Source organism: Cryptomeria japonica, chromosome 2 (assembly GCF_030272615.1).
Source record: "Cryptomeria japonica chromosome 2, Sugi_1.0, whole genome shotgun sequence".
Taxonomy (NCBI): Eukaryota; Viridiplantae; Streptophyta; class Pinopsida; order Cupressales; family Cupressaceae; genus Cryptomeria; species Cryptomeria japonica.
Genome location: NC_081406.1, coordinates 662036582 through 662058124, shown reverse-complemented (window position 1 = coordinate 662058124; position 21543 = coordinate 662036582). Strand labels below are relative to the sequence as shown.

Here is a 21543-nt window from a genome sequence, read left to right as displayed (position 1 = left end):
ATACATAATGATAACACAATATAGATTCATCTATAAATATTCATAATCATAATTACAACATTAAATAATTTAATCCAAATATAGACAATCATCATGATTTCAGCCTTATAAACTTGTCAACACCCTCACAAGACCTGATGTGGAAGAGTACCAAACAATAAGAATAAACATTGATGAATCATAACACACATCACAAATTTCATCAAAGTAGAACTATGCACTAAATACAAAAGGCCCACAGACTCCACTTACAAAAATTGCAATAAACAATTAAATGTGATCATAACAGAATAACCAGCTAGAGGCTACTTCTCAAACATGAAAGGATCTCAGTCCAGTACATAAATGATACAATAAATATTGAGCCACCTTCAAGGTGCTCCAATAATCACAATGCATAACATTAAATGCTGAATGAGGAACAATTCCAAGCTTTTGAGAGATCTTCTTAAATGGACAAATGGAGGAATGCTACCCACCTCCCAATCATATTATCATTATCAAGTGCAACAGATGCCTATACCACTATAGGCAACCTTTAGCTATGGAGAAGAAGATCATGGTTGCATTGCTATCAAGGCCAAGGCTCACACACATACAGGGTATATTTGGCAACACTCGCGCCAATCAAACCACATATCACATGTGTCAACTCACGCTAAATCAAGTGGATTGTTAGCCTATTCAGTGCGTTCTCGTAGGCTAATGAGTTAGGGTTAGAGGACTCATGATGATAGCTTGATCTAGCTTTTGGTGGTGACAAGTATGCTATTGAGTTTAGGCAATTGAGAATTGCATAACGCCCTTTTTTGGAGTGGTTTTGGAGAGTTTTCCCATACTATTTTTAGTAAGTGTCAGGTTGGACACTGACTTGGTCTATTAACAACGTTTCTATTTCAGGAATGTTAGTGGATGCATTGGATGCTGATATTCCGGGTTTTAATGTGTTCCGGTGTATATAATTTAAATAACGTTAAGTTATAAAGTTAAATTAAATATTTAACTTTAACATATTTTTTGGCTATATGGGCGCCGAAGTTAAAATTAGAAGTGCAAGTGACAAATATTAAATAAATTGGCTTTATTGAGGTGGGCACCAATATTGGGAGACATAAGGTGTTTTTTAAATTAAATTAAAAAATTGAATCTCTTGGCTGGGCGTGGAGTTTAGGAGGTCTATGATTGACAGTTTTTGAGCTCATTTGGATATGCTGGATTTGATATTTTGCAAATAGACTTAGTTGGTTGAACTTGTTCATCCTGTGGCTTTTTGAGGACGAAAAGCCTTTCAAGGAACATCCTCTACATTAGTAAAATATCTAATCTGGAGGATTCATTGGTGGTTTGATACAAGAATCACATTTTGGCTTCATAGTTGAATAAAATCTTTAGTTTATGTGCAGCAGATTTACAAGGCAGATTTGAGAGATATTGTGAAGGGAGATTGAGGGAATTATTTGCAGTTTGGTGGCAGATTTATCATTCTTGGGCTGGCCGTACTCATCCCCTTGCTGGCTGTACAGCTAAGTAGGGATGTGAGGATTTGTGGAGGATGGTGACTGGGGCTTGAGGGAGTTGGTATGCTGATTTGTGGCATCCAGACCTGCAGTAGAATATCTACATCAAATCTTCCCTTTTGGAGGTGTGCTTGAAGTTGGCGTCTAGGGTTTATATGTACTAATTTGCTGGATTTCTTGTCATTTCTCAATATCATTTGTAATCAGCAAATAGTTATGTTTGATATTTTATTGTAATGAGATTCCACCATTTGGGTATCTTTAGTTTTGATGATAAATTGTACTTTCAGATTGTTTCTGGTTGGAAATATAGTATTTGGATAGTCATTTCAGTTCTTAATTATTGCAATATATATCTATTGTGAAACACAACTTCTCAATCTCCATCTATTTCTATAAAGTATAAACTATTCAAACAAAAAACAAAACATACAAAAAGAAAAACAAGAGTGCATGTTACATCAAGCATAAGGCAATACATGGCACATACACACCAATCAATACATATACATGGATGATCACAGATCACATCAGATACTAAAATCCAACAAGGGAAGGAAGAGAATCCTTGGCATAAGACAAGGAGTATTAACACAGTTGCCCAATGATGCTGTAGTAAATTTGGGAGTAAATATTCCTCAATGAAGATACTCATCACATTCACTGATTCCTAGAGTTGTGACACATCATAACAAGATCAAACTTCAAGAGCTTTCCAATCCTAGCACATAAAGTCTTACTAATTAATTATTAACCCAGAGTGCCATTAATTAACACTTGGTTAAACTCTACCACTAGGTTTGTTCCTGTGGTCTCTTTTTATCATAGCAAACAAGAGGTACTCCTTTCCTATCCTAGGCTTCCTTGATCCTAAAAGTCTAACACTACAATTTTACAAATTGGGCGTGGCAGACAAATCAATGCAAACTTTCATGACACTTTGCCAAAAAATGCAGAATTCAAAAAATTAAGTAGACAACTCATCCACAAAATAATTCATTCATATGAGGTCTGAAATGCAATTTTTCTATTTTTCTTCAAGGACGTCAAAATCATAAAAATCTCATGCCTCCATTGATGGAGTCACATGATATCTTCAAATTTCTCACAATTTTCTAACATTTAAAAGAGAAGAAATTTAAAAAATCCAAAGATGACTCGTACACACTTTACGGGTTTTAACAACATATATATTTTGGATCACTATTGATTTAGATTCGGGTTAACACAGATTCACAAGGACTAAGTAGATTGAATTGGCTTAACAAGATCCATGTCAACTTCTCCACATACCAACCATTGGTCTAATACCTATAAATTTCATGCACACTCAAGTCAAACATTAGGCATACCTGCTCCACATAATAATAGTTAAAGCAACATAATCTAATGATAATCAATGTGGTGTAAATCGTAACATGATATTAGTTAATCACATCTACTATAAATCATCTATGACTGTCATGATCCAGGAACAATATGCATAATCAACAATAACACATAATGCTGAAACAATGAAATGATCTAACATACATGGGCACAACATATGCACCCCATAATGCATAGCTGGGAAACCAATGCAAAAACATAACTCATTGGAAACACCTCAATGGACATACCAAGTATCTTCACAAAAGTGTCTAGAATACAACATAAGAACACCTCAATGGCACAACAAACCTCATCGGAAATTTTTATGCAACAGATTATAGCATGTGAATCATCAATCGAATAATACACTCAATACAACATCTATTACATGAATCAGAAAGCACACAAGGCAAACACTAGAGAGAGCATTACAGATACAATCTGATTTGAGGTTGAATCTAGTCACAGTCAGAGTTGGCAATGACCATCTCTAATCATTAATGTTTTCTATGTTTAGTAGAACACATTCTTGACCACGTTCAAAGCCATTGTCGAATGATCTTAGTTCTGCAACCATTACATAATAAAATCATAATATTGCCTGTATTAAGAATGCCATATGGATATTCCTTGCAATTTTATTTTAGATATGCTGGCCACTGGTAGAATCAGTAGCTTTGTTGCAAGTTTCTGTCACTGAACTAGCTTTCAATCTAAAATCCTTTTGTGTATTGTAGTTATACTTATGAGGTCTTGACATGAGGGCTGTATACCTAGATCTTATTCCAGGCCAGGATTATAGTTTCATTATTTTTATATGAACTTTAGTTATCGTTTTCTTTTTACTTCTTATTGGCTATACATATTTTTAATATTTATTTCTTCTGTACAACTTTTCAGGAACTTCCCTTGTAATGATCATCATACCTTCTATTGGAGATGGTTATGGACAAACAGGTCTTTGGTGCTGGATTCAAACGACAAGGGCTGGAAAGGTAGTTTCTTATTATATCTTGTATACTTCAAGTGGAAATCTACTTCCTTCAATGGAAATTACCAAGTGTAGGTTTTACGTGACTTGGTTGTGTAATAAAAATATACTTATAGAGAACTTGTTAGTGTGATTGAGCATAAAGTTAATTGAGTAAACTTTTGAGTCAAGCGTGAACTTCTAAATAAAGATAAAAGTAGACATCTAGCTGCTTTCTAATGGTTTCTTCAACGATTAAGACCAAACATTTCTGTTGGCTAAAGCCTAGTGCAAATATTGAAAGGCAAGTGAAGTTTTAGAAAGATTACACGTGAAAAGTTTGAGTTTAGAAAATTTGGTAAGATTTTGCACCCAATGTGTTGACGCCTTGTAAAAGTTTTAGCTTTTCATGTCCGTTAGGGTAAAAATTATGGTAAGTCTCATAAACCCTAAACCCTTGCAATCGTGCATCTTGCTCAAATCTTCTAATTTGTTGTTGACCTCTGTTAGTAGGTTGCCAGTTTATTAGTTGTCACTTAAGTCTACCATCATCATGAGATGACCAACCCCTTTTCCTTAGCACATTACCCATAAACTGGTGAAGCATTTTAAAATACTCAGTCTATTGCCTCACAACTTAAGTTATAAATTCTGCATGTGTGATATATAATGTCTTAAGTTTTACCACTCTCCTCATCCTCGATAGGGGCTAAGTCATTATGTTTTGAGTTTTAACCCTCACGGGTAGGCAGGGAAGCCCTCACACGTCTATTGTTTAATTGTTTTATTCTATGTTTTAGCTCTCCCCATGGCCCTGCTGGAGCTATATTGCTTGTCACTTAATTGTTGTGGACTTGTGGGGGAGGCTAACACATGACTACTAGGAATCTATTTTAAATGCTTTATCTTTGGATGATCGAGATCTTGTCTTCACAAGATCAACAATTCTTGGTGCCCCCATGGAGGAACGAGGGTGGGACCAAAGGGAGCCCGTGGGATTGTGAGATGGCTTTAGTCTAATAACGTGGCCATCTAGGTGGAAAGTAAAAGATGATATCTAGGTGGAAAGTAAAAGATGATATGGCTTGTTTTTATTCGCCTAACCATTTTTCAAATTTGGTCAGCGAATGTCAAACAACACGTCTGTTAGAAGATCAAGGGTTAGCATTTGAATTTGCAAGAACGGCTAGTCACCGAACTGTAGGCTCATGTGAGTGAGGAGTAATGGCAGAAATGACTATTTTATCTACCCAATTTTGCTATTAAATGCTAATTTTGGGTGTTTGGTCCTTCATTCATGCATTGTCGAAGAGCAAGAGCATTCTCAGAGCGAAAAAGGCGACTTCTTTGCAACAAGCTAGGGTTTCAGTTCTGTATACAAGTAAAAAATCTCAATTCCCAGTGTAATTTACAATCTCCCAGTATTATACATCTGTTTGAACTAAAAATTAGGGCATTGTAGTGTCTGAGTTTCACAAGAACAAAATACAATTCTTGTTCTAGTAAACCCTAAAGCCACAATGAGTCAAACAAGCCAAGCTACCTCCTCTGCTGCAAAGTGTCCACTCCAACAAGACCTAATTGATCTTCTCCCTAGCTCATCCATGAAATCATCACCCTTAGGCAAGTTTGAAGATAGATGTGCACAATGCCGAGACACTTGCTGGGATTTATTCATACATTGGTACAGAAAGAGGGTAAAACCTATGACTATGTCCAATGTATGGGCATGATTTAATTGTCCCAAACAACTTTGTGGATGTGGATTTTCTTAGGTTACTAGTATGGTCTTATGATGCTAATGTCAAGATCAGAAACAGAGAGGGGGAAGAGTTTTTTTTTTTAGATTGCACGAATTGGGTATAGCACCCTGTAGTGACCCACCCCGGATCACAGTAACACAACTGATTTGTAAATCTGATTTTTGTTTCTTTTTCTGATGTTTCTGATTTTTTTAGATTTTTGAGTTTTTGCTGATGCTTGTAGATAAAATGAGAAATACAAGAGATAAACTGGAATTGAAAATAAGGGAAAGTAAATTACAGCAGAGACAAATTGTTTTGATATTTATTTACATATAATGGACCATTACATACCCATACAACCCAAATACAGGTCTGATATAGATCTGAGGCAGCAAAACAGTCACCTAGCGATCGTAATGCCACCATAAATAGACTCTCTAGGTTATGATCTGATATTTAATCTATTTTTGAAGGTCTGAGACTGTTCCTTATGGGTCTGAAACTCTGTGCCCAGCTAAAGTCTTGCTGTAACTCCTCAAATTGAGAGGCGGCAGGCTGAGATTGCTGATGAATATGAATGCTTGATGCTTAAACAATACCGATTTGCAATTTACTTCTTCAATTCTGCTCTCCACACTGATTGATCCACTGCTTCTTTCACAATTATGCTGATAAATAAAGATTTGCCCTGTCCTTAGATGGTCTCACACACCTGCAGGCATTCAAACTTCTGAGAGTGTACGTTCTCAAAAGCTCTGATCTACTGCTGAAAACCCTGTTCAAGGCTCCAATACAAGCTGCTGCTGTAAAAAGTGAATTCCATAATGCCAAAATCCCTCAACCAAAGTCACTTTATCTTCTTCACGAATCAAACTTTCTCAAAAGAGCATCTTTTTGGCATATTCCCAGGTTATTTCTATGGCATATTCCCTCTCATAAAGGAAATCGATCCTCTTAGGAAAGCCTTTATGTTTAATGATTAAGTTGTTTTTAAAGAGACCAAGTTATGTCTCTAGGCATCATTACTTGCAAGGGGGTCCACTTCCCTTTTATTATTTAAATAAATGGAGACACTAAAGTCACTATGAAAATATTCAATTTATTCACTGAAATCTCACCCAATCACACCTCCAAACTGAAACTGAGGGTACCACTGTTCCTCGGGGTGATGATTGGACATAGAATTCCAATTGCCAGTTTCCCCCTAAAATCTAGGAATACTCCTCCAAGGCTAAGGAATCATCCTTGAACACTGAAACGCATGCCACTGGCCTCCTATCAATCCTCTTGACATCTTGGTGGGTCCACTAGTGACTGCCAGTCTGCTCCTAAAAAATAGGAACCTCACTAAAATCTAGGAGGCACCTCCAAAAAACTGAGGATGCTCCTAGTGACTCCTACTATGCTTCCCCACACTCCGGGTGAACTGACAATCATTCCCTACAAAATAGGAGCCCTTCTTAAAAAATAGGAAACTGGCTCAAAGCTCCAGAAAGGACTCATATGCCTCCCCAAAGTCTCTTGTCCCATTGTGTAAGTCCCCTATCCATTGTATTAGCCTACGAGGACTCCTGTCAATAGGCTAACCCCTGCAAAAGATACTGACCTAGGAAATGGGGACATCAGACAACTCCCCTATAAATTGCAGTGCGTCGGGTAAACTTTTTAATCTAACAGGTGACATTGGTGTGATCTGGATTGGGAGGAGACTAGACCTTGTGACCTCGTGCTTTACCACTAGAAGCTCTTGCCAATCAAGCTAGGCCCCCAACCCAGAGAGGGGAAAGAGTTGGTCACCATCTCTAAGCTAAAGATTGTAGATGCATTCATGCTAAATAGAGCAGCCAAAAATGCTATTGTTTGATAAATTCAAGGAGAAAGGCTCAAAAGTTACAACAACAAAGCCGCCTCCATCCCTAGAAATGAGAGTGAGCCTTTTTTACTTGTTTCATTTAAAGATTATTTTGTCAAAAGCTACTATGCTTTTTGTCAAGTTCTAGGAGAAGATCACAAGGACAGAATGCCAATTGAACTCATGTTCATGGGCATGGACATTTAGAATCCTATGGTTAATGTGGAGTTTGATTTTGCAACTTTTCTCTCAGACAAGATACATGAGGGATTGATGGCCATCCAAAAGAATGATAAGGTTATTAAGTTTAGGTTTTATTCCCTATTGTGTCGTTTTTTGTTATATGAAGGGAGAAATGGATGGGACAAGGCCCTTAAAGTAACAATGATTGATAATAACAATGATAGAATGCTTGTCCAACGCTGGACTTACATATGGGATAAGCATTGCAAGAATGCTGATTTTGTTGCATTCACAATCATTATGTTATAAGAATTATGGGTCTCTTAGGAACAGATATAAACAGACTCCCTCCAAAGATTGTGACAATGTTAAGACCACATTAGAGGAACCTGGACTTGGGTATAAATCACAACTGGGGTGATTGGTACCTACGCACATATCATACCGTCTTCAGATTGTATGGATGCTCTGTTCCCCCACACATTCTGCCAATTTTTGGACCAAGAAGAATAGTATTCTTAGAATACACGTGACAGATGAATGAGGTTGAGAAATTACACCTCAAAGGACAGAAGAAGGGGACATTTTTGCCATCAACCATGGCTTTTGCTAACTTTTCTTTAAGGAAGGTAGGTTTGGAGCATATATATTCTATTCTTTAAGGGATATAAATTAGAATCTGCAATAGTGAGGAACTTTGATCCTGAAGGATTCGTTCAGAGTCTAAGGGTGCAGATAAGAAGGGGTACCTTCAAACATCAAGTACTAATTGCAGAAGAGGTGATAAGAAATGTCCAATCCCTAAAGGAGGTAATCATCAAAAGAAGAAAATGGGAGATTATACAAAGGGGAGAAGAGCAAAGGAAAAAGAATAACCCTGACTATGAAGTGGTATATGCAGAAATAACTGATCCCATGGAGAGGATCAACAAAATTTTGAATTTTTTTGAGAAATTATATGGCAAGGCTCCCTGGGTGGAAAGTAGGCCTACCTACCAGCCTCCTCCAGCTAAACAGGTGCAAAGGCCATCAGGTGTGGTAATTGTAGAACTTGATACACAATCGGTACAAGGCCCTCCTCCAAGCCCACCACAATAGCCATACAAGTTGTATGATCAAAAGTTCACCTGGGGCTTTTTCTGAATTTGAAACTTTTACCACAACTAAAATATTCTACTTAGCTGTTAAATCACCAATATTAATAAATGCAAAGTTTAGTTGGTCTTCAGCCTGTACATGTGTGTTTTCCTTAAGAGATTCTTCTCTCTTTTCCGCAGATCTTTGCTCCTTAGAAGCACTCATACACATTTTTGTTCTTGCTATGTTTTATTTGGGCACTTATTTTGATGACATTTCTACTGCCTAAGAACAACTACTTCCTAGATGCTATTCAAAACTGTACAAGGTGTTGGAACCCTAAAATTTGCAATTTTTAGAATTCCAAATTCCAAGACAAGGAGCAAGAAAAATTCTAAATTATATATATATATATATATATATATATATATTGAATAGGTACTGTTATCGGGAAAAAGTGTATAGTTAGTAATGTTAATTATCAATAGTTAGTTAGCCGACGGGTAGGTAGTTGGAGTCGCGACGGTTGGGTCGCACCCCTACGGCTAACATTACATACCACAACACCCGGAGGTGATACAATATATGATTGCCGAAGGGGTGCGACCCAACCGTCGCGACTCCAACTACCTACCCGTCGGCTAACTAACTATTGATAATTAACATTACTAACTATACACTTTTTCCCGATAACAGGTACAAGTAATATATTTTATATTTGTTGCACAATATGAAACCATAACATAAACACAATAATGGGCATAAAAAATGGAGTGTGAAGCACCAAAGGGGGTATTTACATCATTTAAAGACCATTTATCCATTGTATACCCATAAAATAGCCTTAAAATACCTCTAATATGCCTAAACAACTTGTAAAGTGACAATTAATTACATAAACTAAGGCAATTTCGGGATTTGGAATTATTTTTATTTAAAAGGGGGGTGTCTTTTCACCCAAAGGGGTATGAAAACCATTCAAACACATATATGTGTGATGTAAAATGTAAAGAGAAAAAAAAAACAGAAAGAAGAGAGAATAGAGATAGAAGAGGTGGAGGCAATTTTGTACTTTAAAACTTTTTATCAAAAATAACCAGTTGCATTTTCTTTCTCATATGTGTTGAGAGTTAACATATTTTTAGAAGTTAGTTGCTTATGATATTATCTAAAAGAGGATAAGGTTATTCGTGTTCTTCCAGTAAAATTATGTGTTTCATATTGTAGATTTGGATCAAAAGATTTACTCGTGAATTGTAATTGTTCCCTGTATTTCTTCCTTGGATGGTCTCTTAAAAGTTAGGGTTAAATCCATTCAAGCAGTTTACAATATAGACATTGAAGTAGAGCTCATAAGAAACAGTAACTGACAGACTCATCGAGAGGTGGTGGGTTTAAAAACTGTCTCATAAGTTTACACAATATGTCCTGAAGAAATATAAGACTCTGTAGCCCAAATAAGAGGAAAGGCACTGACCATTTGTAAACAAACCCTCTAACCATACCAATCACCCTTTACTTTTAAGCATTAGGATTAGTAGAGTAGGTATAGTAGGTAATTTAGCCAAAGTGTAACATATATACTTTTGTAAGATACATAGATCAACACACACATCTGAAATCAGTCTGTTTAAGAAACTTATGCCATTCTGAAACTAGGAGATATCAGATTAAGACACTAAATCTGCTATAAAAAGCATTAGTTGAAGGAACAACTAGTGAGTAGGTATACCCGCCTAGGTCCTGCAAAGCCTAAAGTGAGAGAGTTAGTAACCAAATAGGTTCACTCTATAAGTTGGCCAAGTCAATTGGAGGGTTTGATCATAGGAGTTGGCATTTCCTTAGAACCTATCCAATCTGTTGATTTGAGACCCAACACAAGGCACTTCCTCAAATGTCTCCTAGCTTTCAGAACACTTATTTAGTTAGACAGCGAACAAATATTCAAGCTGTATTGTATATGGCGCCTTTCAACATCATCCATCACACTCTAGCAAATAACTAACAAATAAATGATCTGCTTCTCTTGATCTCCTTTTCACTCTTGCTTTGCTTTAGGTATCTGACTGGGTAATAAAGAAATGATATGGCTGCCCTTGGCAAATAACTAATGCTTTAAATTTTCCATTACAATGTCTCTAGCTCTGATACCATGTTGAAACAGCGAACAAATTTAATGTACAAATCACATCATTACTGCACACAGATATGACACCAAATTTATGTTACCCCAATTTTCCAGAATGGGGATAGCAGGGGATGGGGGAACAAATTTTAGGGATGGCTGGGATGGCTATTTAAAAAATAGGGAAAACATTTAAAATATATAGGAAAACTTAAAATATTCATATGATAACACTAATAAAGAATTCATCATATACATTATAAATCCTTAATACATGACATTTGTGTTGAATTGAGGGGTCACATGAGAGTCAAACAAATTAGCAAATGTCAAAACTTAATTGCTTTCAAATTCATAGTCAATATGCACACTGACACAATATTAAAAAATAGTATACAAATTGCAACAAAATGCCCTAAGGCTTCAAGTTTCACTTTCTTTTTCTTGTCTTTTGGCCACAATATTTTTGGACCTAACTTGCCAATTTTGGTATCGAGGTGGGTATGTAATGTGCCCACTCTAATCAGTTTCAGTGATCTATGGGTTAGCCTATTATTTTGGACTCTCGTAGGCTAACATTTTGGATAGAGAGTCTCAGTGGTAGTTCCACTTCTTCAGTTTCGTCTTGGGTTCAATTCCAGGGCCTTAGCAGTCAGTGTTTGGGCTTAGTTGTGGGAGTAAGTCAATTTGACAGTTATGCTATTTTTAGTTAGGGCACCTGGACACATGGGGGTTATTTAGTGTTGACTCCAGCTTTAGACAACATGTCAAAAGACTGAATAATGAAGGAGATATTAATATTTTAGTGGTTTAAGTTATTTAATTAACTTATATGGTTATTATTAAGTCATAAAGTGACTTTATTAAATTAAAAGCCATTTAATATTCTATGCAAAGTTAATTAAATACTTTTTAATGTATTTAAAAGGCATTTGGGCGTACTTCTTGAAAATCGTGCCATTTGGGGGTTATAAGGAAAATGAAGGCAATTCAAACTCTATTATTGATTATTTGACAATGCTTGATTTTTCTCTGTAGATTTTCTAAGACAAGGTTTTCAGAGGGTTTGCTATTGAAGAACGTTCATCCTTCATGGATCTGTGATTCTTAGGCTATGAAAGATCAGCTGAATTATTGCAAATTGAGAGGGCTTCATCCTAGAGTCTTACTGTGCTTCAGTAGAGTTTCTTATTTTCAGTTATTTGCAGATTTTACAATTAGGAAAAGGCTTTCAGACTTAGACGCCCCAATCAGCAGTAGTTGGCATCAAATAAGCAAGCCGTACATTTCCTTGGGCTGGCTGTACACCATCAGCCAGGCACGTGGGAGTCTGGAAAAGGGCGTGGGATTTGGAGGGCCGAAATGCCTTACCCTTTGGTAGTTAGACTGCTCTACCTTGGATGCCTAGCCTATTCAGGCTACTTTATCAACTTTCTAGCTTAGAGTGAGAGAAATCATAATCTGGACCTGTATGCCTACTTTGGTTAGTTTCCTAGTTTTGGTTGGCAAATTTCAGAATCCTTAAATTAAAATAAGTTGAGGACCTCCAGTTATGTTTTATGTATTAGTTTCATTTGCAACAGTTATTATTCATAATATAGTTGCAGTTGCTCTCAATTTCGTTTCAATTCAGTTTTATGAGCAATTCTTGTTTGGTGCACTTGTCAAATTTTTATTTAAATTTGTTCAAAACCCTTTAAAATACATAAACAAATCAGAATTGACATTTTAGAGAAGTTAGAACCAGCAGGGTTCTTACAATGGTTTCAGAGCTTTGATCTTGCCTTCCTAGAGGGTTAGAAGTTCTTATGCATCAGCATCAGTTTGGGCCTCACAGGTTTTATACACGCAGAAGACCTGATTTACAAGGAAACCATGATCAAATTGAAGAGATGCCAATTGAAATCATGGGAGACAAGAATGATGGTGAGCCACATAGAGAGCCTGTTAACAATGAGGACCAGGGAGCCAACATTATTATGAGGGGTCTAGTAACTGGGCAGCAACAGGTGGCAAATGTGTTGCAGTAGTTGACTACAACCATACAACAGATCACTATACCTTGGGGACATAACCAAAATCAAGAAGAAATTGGAAGTGTTGCTGGTTGCCCAAGGGCAAGAGTGACACCCTTACGCACCTATGATAGGCCTACATAACCAACATTTGTGAGAAATGAACCTGAAGAAGAGGACGTGGCTAAGGAAAATGAGGTGGCCTTTACAGATAATGTGATGACACTTCATGATGAGTGGGATGTATTACCACCAAGAGTTAAGGAACATCTTAACTTTGACAGGTTCATTGGTTAGAAGAGGGAACATAGCAAGAAATGGAACTGGAATGATAGGAAACCATGGAATAAAACTAATGATCTTAAATATGCAATCAACAAGCTCACACTATCTACTTTTGATGGCAGTGGAAGTGTCACAGCCAGAGCTTGGATTAGCAAGTTGGATACTTTCTTGACCTTATGTCCTATGTCAAAAGAAGATGCCATTATGTTTGCAACTTTGCATTTGGATGGGGTAGCCCATGATTGTTGGCACCATGGGATGGTTACCTTGCGTCATGACCTTATTACTACATACAAAGAACTCATTGATATATTGGTTGAGCGTTTTGACAAAAGAGATCTAGAGTTGTATTTCAAAGATTTAGCTTAGCTGAAACAAATGGGTAGCTTGGAATCTTATATTAGTGAGTTCCAAAAGCTCTCGGTCATGGTAACAAATATCTCAGAGAGGAGGCTAGTCATTCTTTTTGTTGAAGGTCTTTATGAGCCTATGAAGGGATGGATTCAGGCTTTTGATCCCCCTAACTTGCAAGAGGCTATGAGGAAAGCTCGTAGCATGGAACTTACACCTCCACGTGGTAAGTTCAACACAAACTATTCAAAACCATCCTCATCATTTAATGACAACAAATCTGATCCAAATAAATCAGAAAATTTGGACCAAAAGAAGTTTGCAGCACCTTTGGATAGGGAAACAATTAATGATTTGCATAGAAGGAAGCTATGTTTTTATTGCAAGGGCCCTTATGATCAAAACCATGACTATCTCCTCAAGTCTAAGGGTCAAAATAGGCATATGGAGTGGTTAAAGAGGGAGAAAACATGATTGATAACACAAACCAGCAAGCTGATCAAGATGATTCTCAGACTGAAAATTCAGAAAAAGGAGTTGAAAATGAAGGGGAATTTGAGCTACAGGAAGTTCATATGTCTAGCATGCAGAGAGAAGGCTCCTTCAGGTTGCGTGGACTCTTGGTTGGTCAAAGAGTCATTTCTTTACTTGATATAGGTGCAACTCATAATTCATAGATGCATGGTTGGTGGAGAAGCATGGAATTCAAACCAAAGAAATGGGACTCGGACTCGGACTCGAGTCTCAGCGTCAGACTCAACTACAGACTCGGCTAGACTCGGGAAAGTGAAAAACTCAAGAAATTTAGAGATTTTTAAAGATTTAAAACTTGTTTCAGGCACCCTTTATTGAATACACCTTAAAGACACAATAACATCATCAAACTTGACTCATTTGATTACATACACAAGTATACATCAATCACATAAGCATAAACGCAAATTGTAGCTGAAGGAAATAACAAACATAGATATATAAATATTGTCAAATGTATACAATATTACAAAACTAATGGAATAAAAAATCCATGTCATCATATGATCATCGTCAAATGTTTCATACAAATACCAAAGGTAAATACAACTGCAAGCCTATGGCTCAGAGGAGCCTGCACCCTCTGGCCCCGGCCCCCTGCGAAGGCGTCTAAGGTAGGTCCTGGATGATTCAACAGCCATAGCCGCTCCCCGTGACACCATGCCATGCTCACCAACATCAGGAACATCCGTGTCACTATCTGCCTCTAAATCTCATGTCTGTGCTCGTGCTCTTCGCTCCTCTGCCATGGCTACAGTCTCAGCCTCTATATCTACCTGGTCGATCCAATCAGTGTCAGACTCAAAGGTTAAATTTTCCCTACTTCTATCGACATAGTTTCCCCCCATATTTTTCAACGGGGGTTTGGGGGCAGCGCCCCCAAGGTGGGGTCAAGGGGCAGCACCCCGCAAGGCCAAAAAAACTTATTATTTAATAAAGTCATTGGGTGTTATTTTTCTATTGGCTGGCATGTTGTAACCCTAATTTTTCTCATTCTCGGGTGGAGGTTGTAGTGAACAAAGACAATACCATTCATTTTAAAATGTTTTTATTGTCATTTTACTAACCCAGCCAGTAGCCGAATTTGGGGCTCAGGACTCGCCGAGTTTGGCAAGTTTGAGCCAAACTTGCCAACTCGGCGAGTCTGGCGATTTTGCTCGCCAGACTTGGATGAGTCTGAGTCCGAGTCCCAGAGACTCGGCGAGCATGACTCGGACTCGGACTCGCCGAGTTTAGGCGATTCATGGCGATTTTCGTTTCTCTGATTCAAACTCAAGAGTTTGAAGGTATAAGGGTGAAAGTTGTTGATGGTAACACTCTCAGTTGTGATAGAATGATTCCAGATTTACCTATAAAACTCAATAATTATGAATTCAAAGCTGATTTTTATGTGGTTAACATGGGAAACATGGATGTGGTCCTTGGCATGACGTAGCTTCATGCAATAGGTGAATTTACACTCAACCTTAGAGATATGGAGATGAAATTCAGGGTTGATGGAACTAATCATGTTCTTAAAGCTATCAAGGCCAGCAACTTGAAGTTAATCACTCTCAAAAGAATGGAGAGACTTGTCAAACATGACATGGTGGAATGGGCAGCAGAGTGTAAATTAATGCCTACTTATGAGTAGTAGTATAAAACTCCTTATCATCCAGATGTTCAGGAGCTTAGAGTTAAGCATACAAAGGTGTTCAGTGACATACCCCCTGGTAGACCTCTTGATAGAGGCATAGAGCACATCATTGAGCTTGAAAAGGGCACCAAGCCCATCATGATTACACCTTACCGACACCCAAAGCATTTGAAGAATGAAATTGAGAAAACCATCAAAGAACTTTTAGCTATGGGACACATAAGGCTGAGTAAGTCTCCTTCCGCTTCGTCAGTAGTTTTGGTGAAGAAGAAAGATGGTACACTTAGAATGTGCATTGATTACCAGATGCTGAATAAAAGGACAATAAAGAACAAGTATCCCATCCCTTGCATCGATGAGTTGATAGATGAGCTTCATGAAGCTTGTTATTTCTGTAAGATTGACTTGAGGACAGGTTATCATCAGATCAGTATCAGAGAGAAGGATATTGAGAAGACTGCAATTAGATGTAATTGTGGACACTATGAGTTTTTGGTTATGCCCTCTGGTTTAACCAACACACCAGCTACTTTTTAGTCCACTATGAACAGGGTCTTCCAGTCTCAGTTGAGGAGATTCGTTTTGGTATTCTTTGACGACATTTTGGTTTACAACAAAACTTGGGAGGAGCACCTGGTTCACTTTGATACTGTTCTAGGCATACTTGACAGGGAGTCCTTGTACGCCAAGGAGTCCAAGTGTACATTAGGCATTGCAGAACTTTTATATTTGGGTCACATAATCAGCGAAGAGGGAGTTTGCATGGATCCTTATAAGGTTCGTGCCATTATTGATTGGTCTACGCCTGAGACCTTGACTCATCTCAGGGGATTTGTTGGTTTATGTGCCTTCTACCGTCGGTTTGTTAGTGGATTTTCACGGCATGCCGCACCACTTACTGATTTGACAAAGAGGGGTGCATTTGTTTGGGCACCACTCTAGCATAGGAGTGTTTTGAGAAGTTCAAGTAGTTGATGACTACATGTCCAGTTCCAGCCTTACCAAATTTCACCAAACCTTTTGAGCTTTATTGTGATGCATGTGGAGAGGGTATTGGTGTAGTGATTATGCAGGATCATCATCCTATAGCTTTCGAGAGCAGTAAGCTAAGGGGTCTTGAGAGGAGCTATAGTATTTATGACAAGGAAATGTTGGCCATCATGCATGCAATAGCCAAGTTCAGGTAGTACTTAGTTGGCAACAAGTTTTGTGTCAAAACTTATCATGACAGCTTGAAGCATTTCCTTGGACAACGAGATCTAAATGAGCATCAACAGAAGTGGGTCAACAAGTTATAGTCTTATGATTTTGACATCTATTATGTCAAAGGGACTTAGAATGTTGTTGTTGATGCTTTATCTCGCCGTCCCCATTTGAGTTCCATGGCAGAGGTTTCCAAGGATTGGAAACACTTGATCATAGCAGAGTATGCCAAAAATTCATGGGCTTTTGGCATTATTGATGGGACAGTATAGGACAATAGGTACTCTCTTGTGAATGATCTTATCATTTACAAAGAGAATATTTTTAGTTCCATATTCAGATATGAGGAACAAGGCATTGAGATCTTTACATGATTCACCTATGGCTAGTCATCCCGGATACTTTAAGACCTATAGGCAGGTACGGGAGAGATTTACTTGGAAGGGCCTTAAATCTGATGTTCTTCAGTGTGTCAGGGAATGCTTTGTTTGTCAGCAGAACAAGCAGGAGCTACTTACCTTGTTGGGTTGCTTTAGCCACTTCCTATTCCTGAGAGGAAGTGGGAATGCGTGTCTATGGACTTTATTGCGGGCTTGTCGAAAGCTCAAGGGAGAGACAACATTTATGTGTTAGTTGATTGGTTGACTAAGTATGCACATTTCTTCCCGATCATGACTACTTATTCAGCTGCACAGGTGGCAGATCTTTTCTTTCGTGAGGTATTCAGATTGCATGAGTTACCTTGGAGTATTGTCAATGATAGAGACAGTAGGTTTATGGGTAACTTCTGGCATGAGTTATTCAAAATATGCGGGACAAAGCTCACTTTGAGTACTAGCTAGCACCCTCAGACTAATGGGTAGATTGAGATTGTCAATAAATGGGTGGAGAGATACCTACGGAACTACATTTCTGGGCAGCAGAAGGCTTGGGTGAAGTGGTTGCATCTTTGTGAGTATTGTTATAATTCCACTCACCGCATGACTATCTAGATGACACCTTTCAGAGCTTTGTATGGCTATGATGCTCCTAGTTTTTTGGATTTATTGATGAGCGATTTCAGAGTACCAAGGGCTGGGGACCTATTATAGGAGAACCAGGATATCATGAGAGCTCTTCACGAGAACATTTAGAAGGCTCAGAATCAGCAAAAGCAATATGTTGATCAGAGGAGGGTTGAGCTTTTGAGATTGGGGATATGGTGTGTTTGATGCTTCGGCCCTATAGACAATCCTCTCTTAGGAAGAAGGGCTCAGAGAAACTCAAGCCACGTTATTATGGGCCATTTAGGATTATCAAGCGAGTTGACGAGGTGGCTTATGAGTTAGATTTACCGGCAGATAGTAAGGTTCATAATGTGTTCCATGTTTCTCGCCTCAAGAAGGCATTGGGACAACATATAGGTCCTTCTTCAAACTTGCCACCCTTGGATGATGAGGGGAAGTTGATTTTAGTACCTAAGGCCGTCATAGAGAGTAGAGAGCGTCATCTTCGGAGGCAAGTCATCAGGGAAATTTCGGTTAAGTGGAGAGATTTGCCAATAGAGGATGTTGCTTAGGAAAGTGAGAGCATTGTACAACATCCAGCATTGATTTTGCTTGAGGACAAGCAAATTTAGGGAGGGCGGACTGTAATGTCCCCACTCTAGTCAGTTTCAGTGATTGATGGGTTAGACTATTATTTTGGACTCTCGTAGGCTAACATTTTGGATAGAGAGTCTTAGTGGCAGTTCCATTTCTTTAGTTCAGTCTTGGGTTTAGTCAATCTGGCAGTTATGCTATTTTTAGTCAAGTCACCTGGACACATGGGGGTTATTCAATGTTGACTCCAGCTTCAGGCGACACATCAAAAGACTGAATAATGAAGGAGATATTAATATTTTAGTGGTTAAGTTATTTAATTAACTTATATGGTTATTATAAAGTCATAAAGTGACCTTATTAAATTAAAAGCCACTTAATATTATAAAGTGATTTTTATTAAATTGCTTAAGTGAATTTGGGCACCCAAGTTGATTTTTAAACTATGCAAAGTTAATTAAATACATTTTAATGTATTTAGAAGGCATTTGGGCGTACTTCTTGAAAATCGTGCCATTTAGGGGTTATAAGGAAAATGAAGACAATTCAAACTCTATTATTGATTATTTGACATTGCTTGATTTTGCTCTGTGGATTTTTTGAGACAATGGTTTCAGAGGGTTTGCTATTGAAGAACATTCATTCTTCATGGATCTGTGATTTTGAGGCTGTGAAAGATCAGTTGAATTATTGCAAACTGAGAGGGCTTCATCTTGGAGTCTTACTGTGCTTCATCAAAGTTTCTTATTTTCAGTTATTTGCAGATTTTACAATTAGGAAAGGGCTTTCAGACTTCGACACCCCAATCAACAATAGTTGGCATCAAATAAGCAGGTCCTACATTTCCTTGGGCTGGCCGTACACCATCAGCCAAGCACGTGGGAGTCTGGAAAAGGGCGTGGGATCTGGAGGGCTGAAATGCCTTCCCCTTTGGCATTTAGACTGCTCTACCTTGGATGCCTAGCTTATTCAGGCTACTTTATCAACTTTCTGGCTCAGAGAAATCATAATCTGGACTTGTATGCCAATTTTGGTTAGTTTCCTAGTTTTGGCTGGCAAACACCAGAATTCTTTAATTTAAATAAGCTGAGGACCTCCGGGTATGTTTTATGTATTAGTTTCATTTGCAGCAGTTATCTTATTCATAATATAGTTGCAGTTGCTCTCAATTTCATTTCAATTCAGTTTTATGAGCAATTATTGCCTGGTGCACTTGTCAAATTTTTATTTAAATTTGTTCAAAACCTTTGAAAATACAAAAACAAATCAGAATTAGCATTTCAGAGAAGTTAGAACTAGCAAGGTTCTTATAGGGTACCGGTAAGGGGTTGTGGTATTCGGTACGGCAAATTTTTTTTCCCTTGGGTACAGCATGGTTGGGTATGACTGTAATGTGTGTATTTGTGTGTGCAAACAATTGAAAAAAATCTACAGAATTGCAAATACTTTTGCTATATCGTATAATATTATATTTTACTATAATAATGACATTTGAATCTTTGATAGCATGATACTTCATCATTGATTAATGATATTATGAGAGTCATACAAATGATTGTCTAAGTTGTCAGCTTTGGTTTCCACTGCCAGACTTTGTCATTGTAATCAAGTTTCTTATGTGACAAGAGATCTGAATGACTAGTGGGGGTAGGAGGGGAGACCCCAATGGGGTTGAGGAGCAGCACCCCTCATGGGGGTTTGGGGGCAACACCCCCAATAGGGGCAATGCCCCCAGCAAGGTCGAGGGGCAACACCCCTACCACACACCTTATGATACAAAGAGACCAAGCCCAAATTGAGGCCTTTGAAACCACAGACCTTCATGGCACACACTATTTTCACAATTTTATCACTTAATGGCAAAATTAGGTATTTGGCACACTTTTGATTATTAAAATGTTTCAAAAAATAATTTTTTTAAAGCATTGGGCTTTTTTACGTTATTTTTTTACGAGGATGGCATGGTATCCTGTTAATTTTCAGGAATGCCCCCAAGTTTCTAGGATGCCCACTACATTTTTTTTTCCAATTTGGGGATAGCCGAATGACATACCCTAGGCATCCCCATGTCCTTGAAATGTTCCGGAAATGGAGACACCCCCAAAAATGCTAGGGATGCATCCCTGGTCTCCCTGCAAATATATGATGCTATATTAGAATTCATCAAAATTATGTTTACAATGATATTCATTTTCTTATGAAGCATTCCCATCATAACCACCTAGACAACTACTCTACACAAACCTTCACTCGAGAAATAACTCCCACTTAACTACTAACATTACTGAATACTAACAAAAGCTAACATGATTATTTATTTATAAGCAATACTAACCTAAATTATATTTTAAATGTAATATAAACTCCAACAAACATGTTTTACCATCCCCTTTCCCAGTGCTATTCATGCTCACCATCCACTTTAATGTTCATAACTTCATTGCTTAGGAATTTCTCTATATTTAGTTCAGTGTGTTGCATATTGTTAACATTGTTTTCTGAGTGGTTCTGTTGAAAGTTGAAATAATTGCCAGTTACATGGATGAAATATAATTTTGGTGCTTCTGTTTAGGTATATACGTCTTGGTTCATGAACCTGTGTGTTTAAGATTATTGCTGTAGATGTAATAAACATGGACAGAAGTTTCTAATGAATTGCATGTTATTTAAAAAAAATCATGCAGGTCCTCCAATTTATCACCTTCTATACTCCACTATGGGGAGCCATTGTCTTCAATAGTTTCACATATTTTCAAGTCATTCGTATGCTTAACAATGCTACTAGGGTATGTATAAGGATCTCTTTCTTTGTAGTCTGTCTCATGCTTTAATACAAGAGGTATTTATCCATTCCAAAAACAATGAAAACTAGGTCATTTTTAAATCAGGTGTTGTAGAGATCAGAACCTACCTTTGTTTCAAAATACTCCTGCTAATTTGTCTGTTATATTTAAATATCTTAAGCATGCTTTGAAACTGATTTTTCCTTAGAATAGTGTATTTTGATAGGAACTTAACTTCTCCATTTTCACAAGTGCAACATTAAAGCTATAAGGATGCTTACATTCTTTTCAAATTTCAAACCATTATAATCATTCT

General features: G+C 37.7%; 1 protein-coding gene across 4 annotated transcripts in view; it reads left to right on the top strand.

The window, feature by feature from the left end:
- Positions 1-21543, top strand: part of LOC131061481 (G-protein coupled receptor 1) — a 117990-nt gene that overhangs the window by 79943 nt on the left and 16504 nt on the right. For all 4 annotated transcript variants that reach the window (XM_057995204.2, XM_057995181.2, XM_057995195.2 and 1 more), the window contains 2 exons: positions 3789-3883; positions 21129-21230. In XM_057995204.2, the coding sequence (XP_057851187.2) occupies positions 3789-3883; positions 21129-21230 (197 nt within the window). The remainder of the gene's footprint in view (positions 1-3788; positions 3884-21128; positions 21231-21543) is intronic.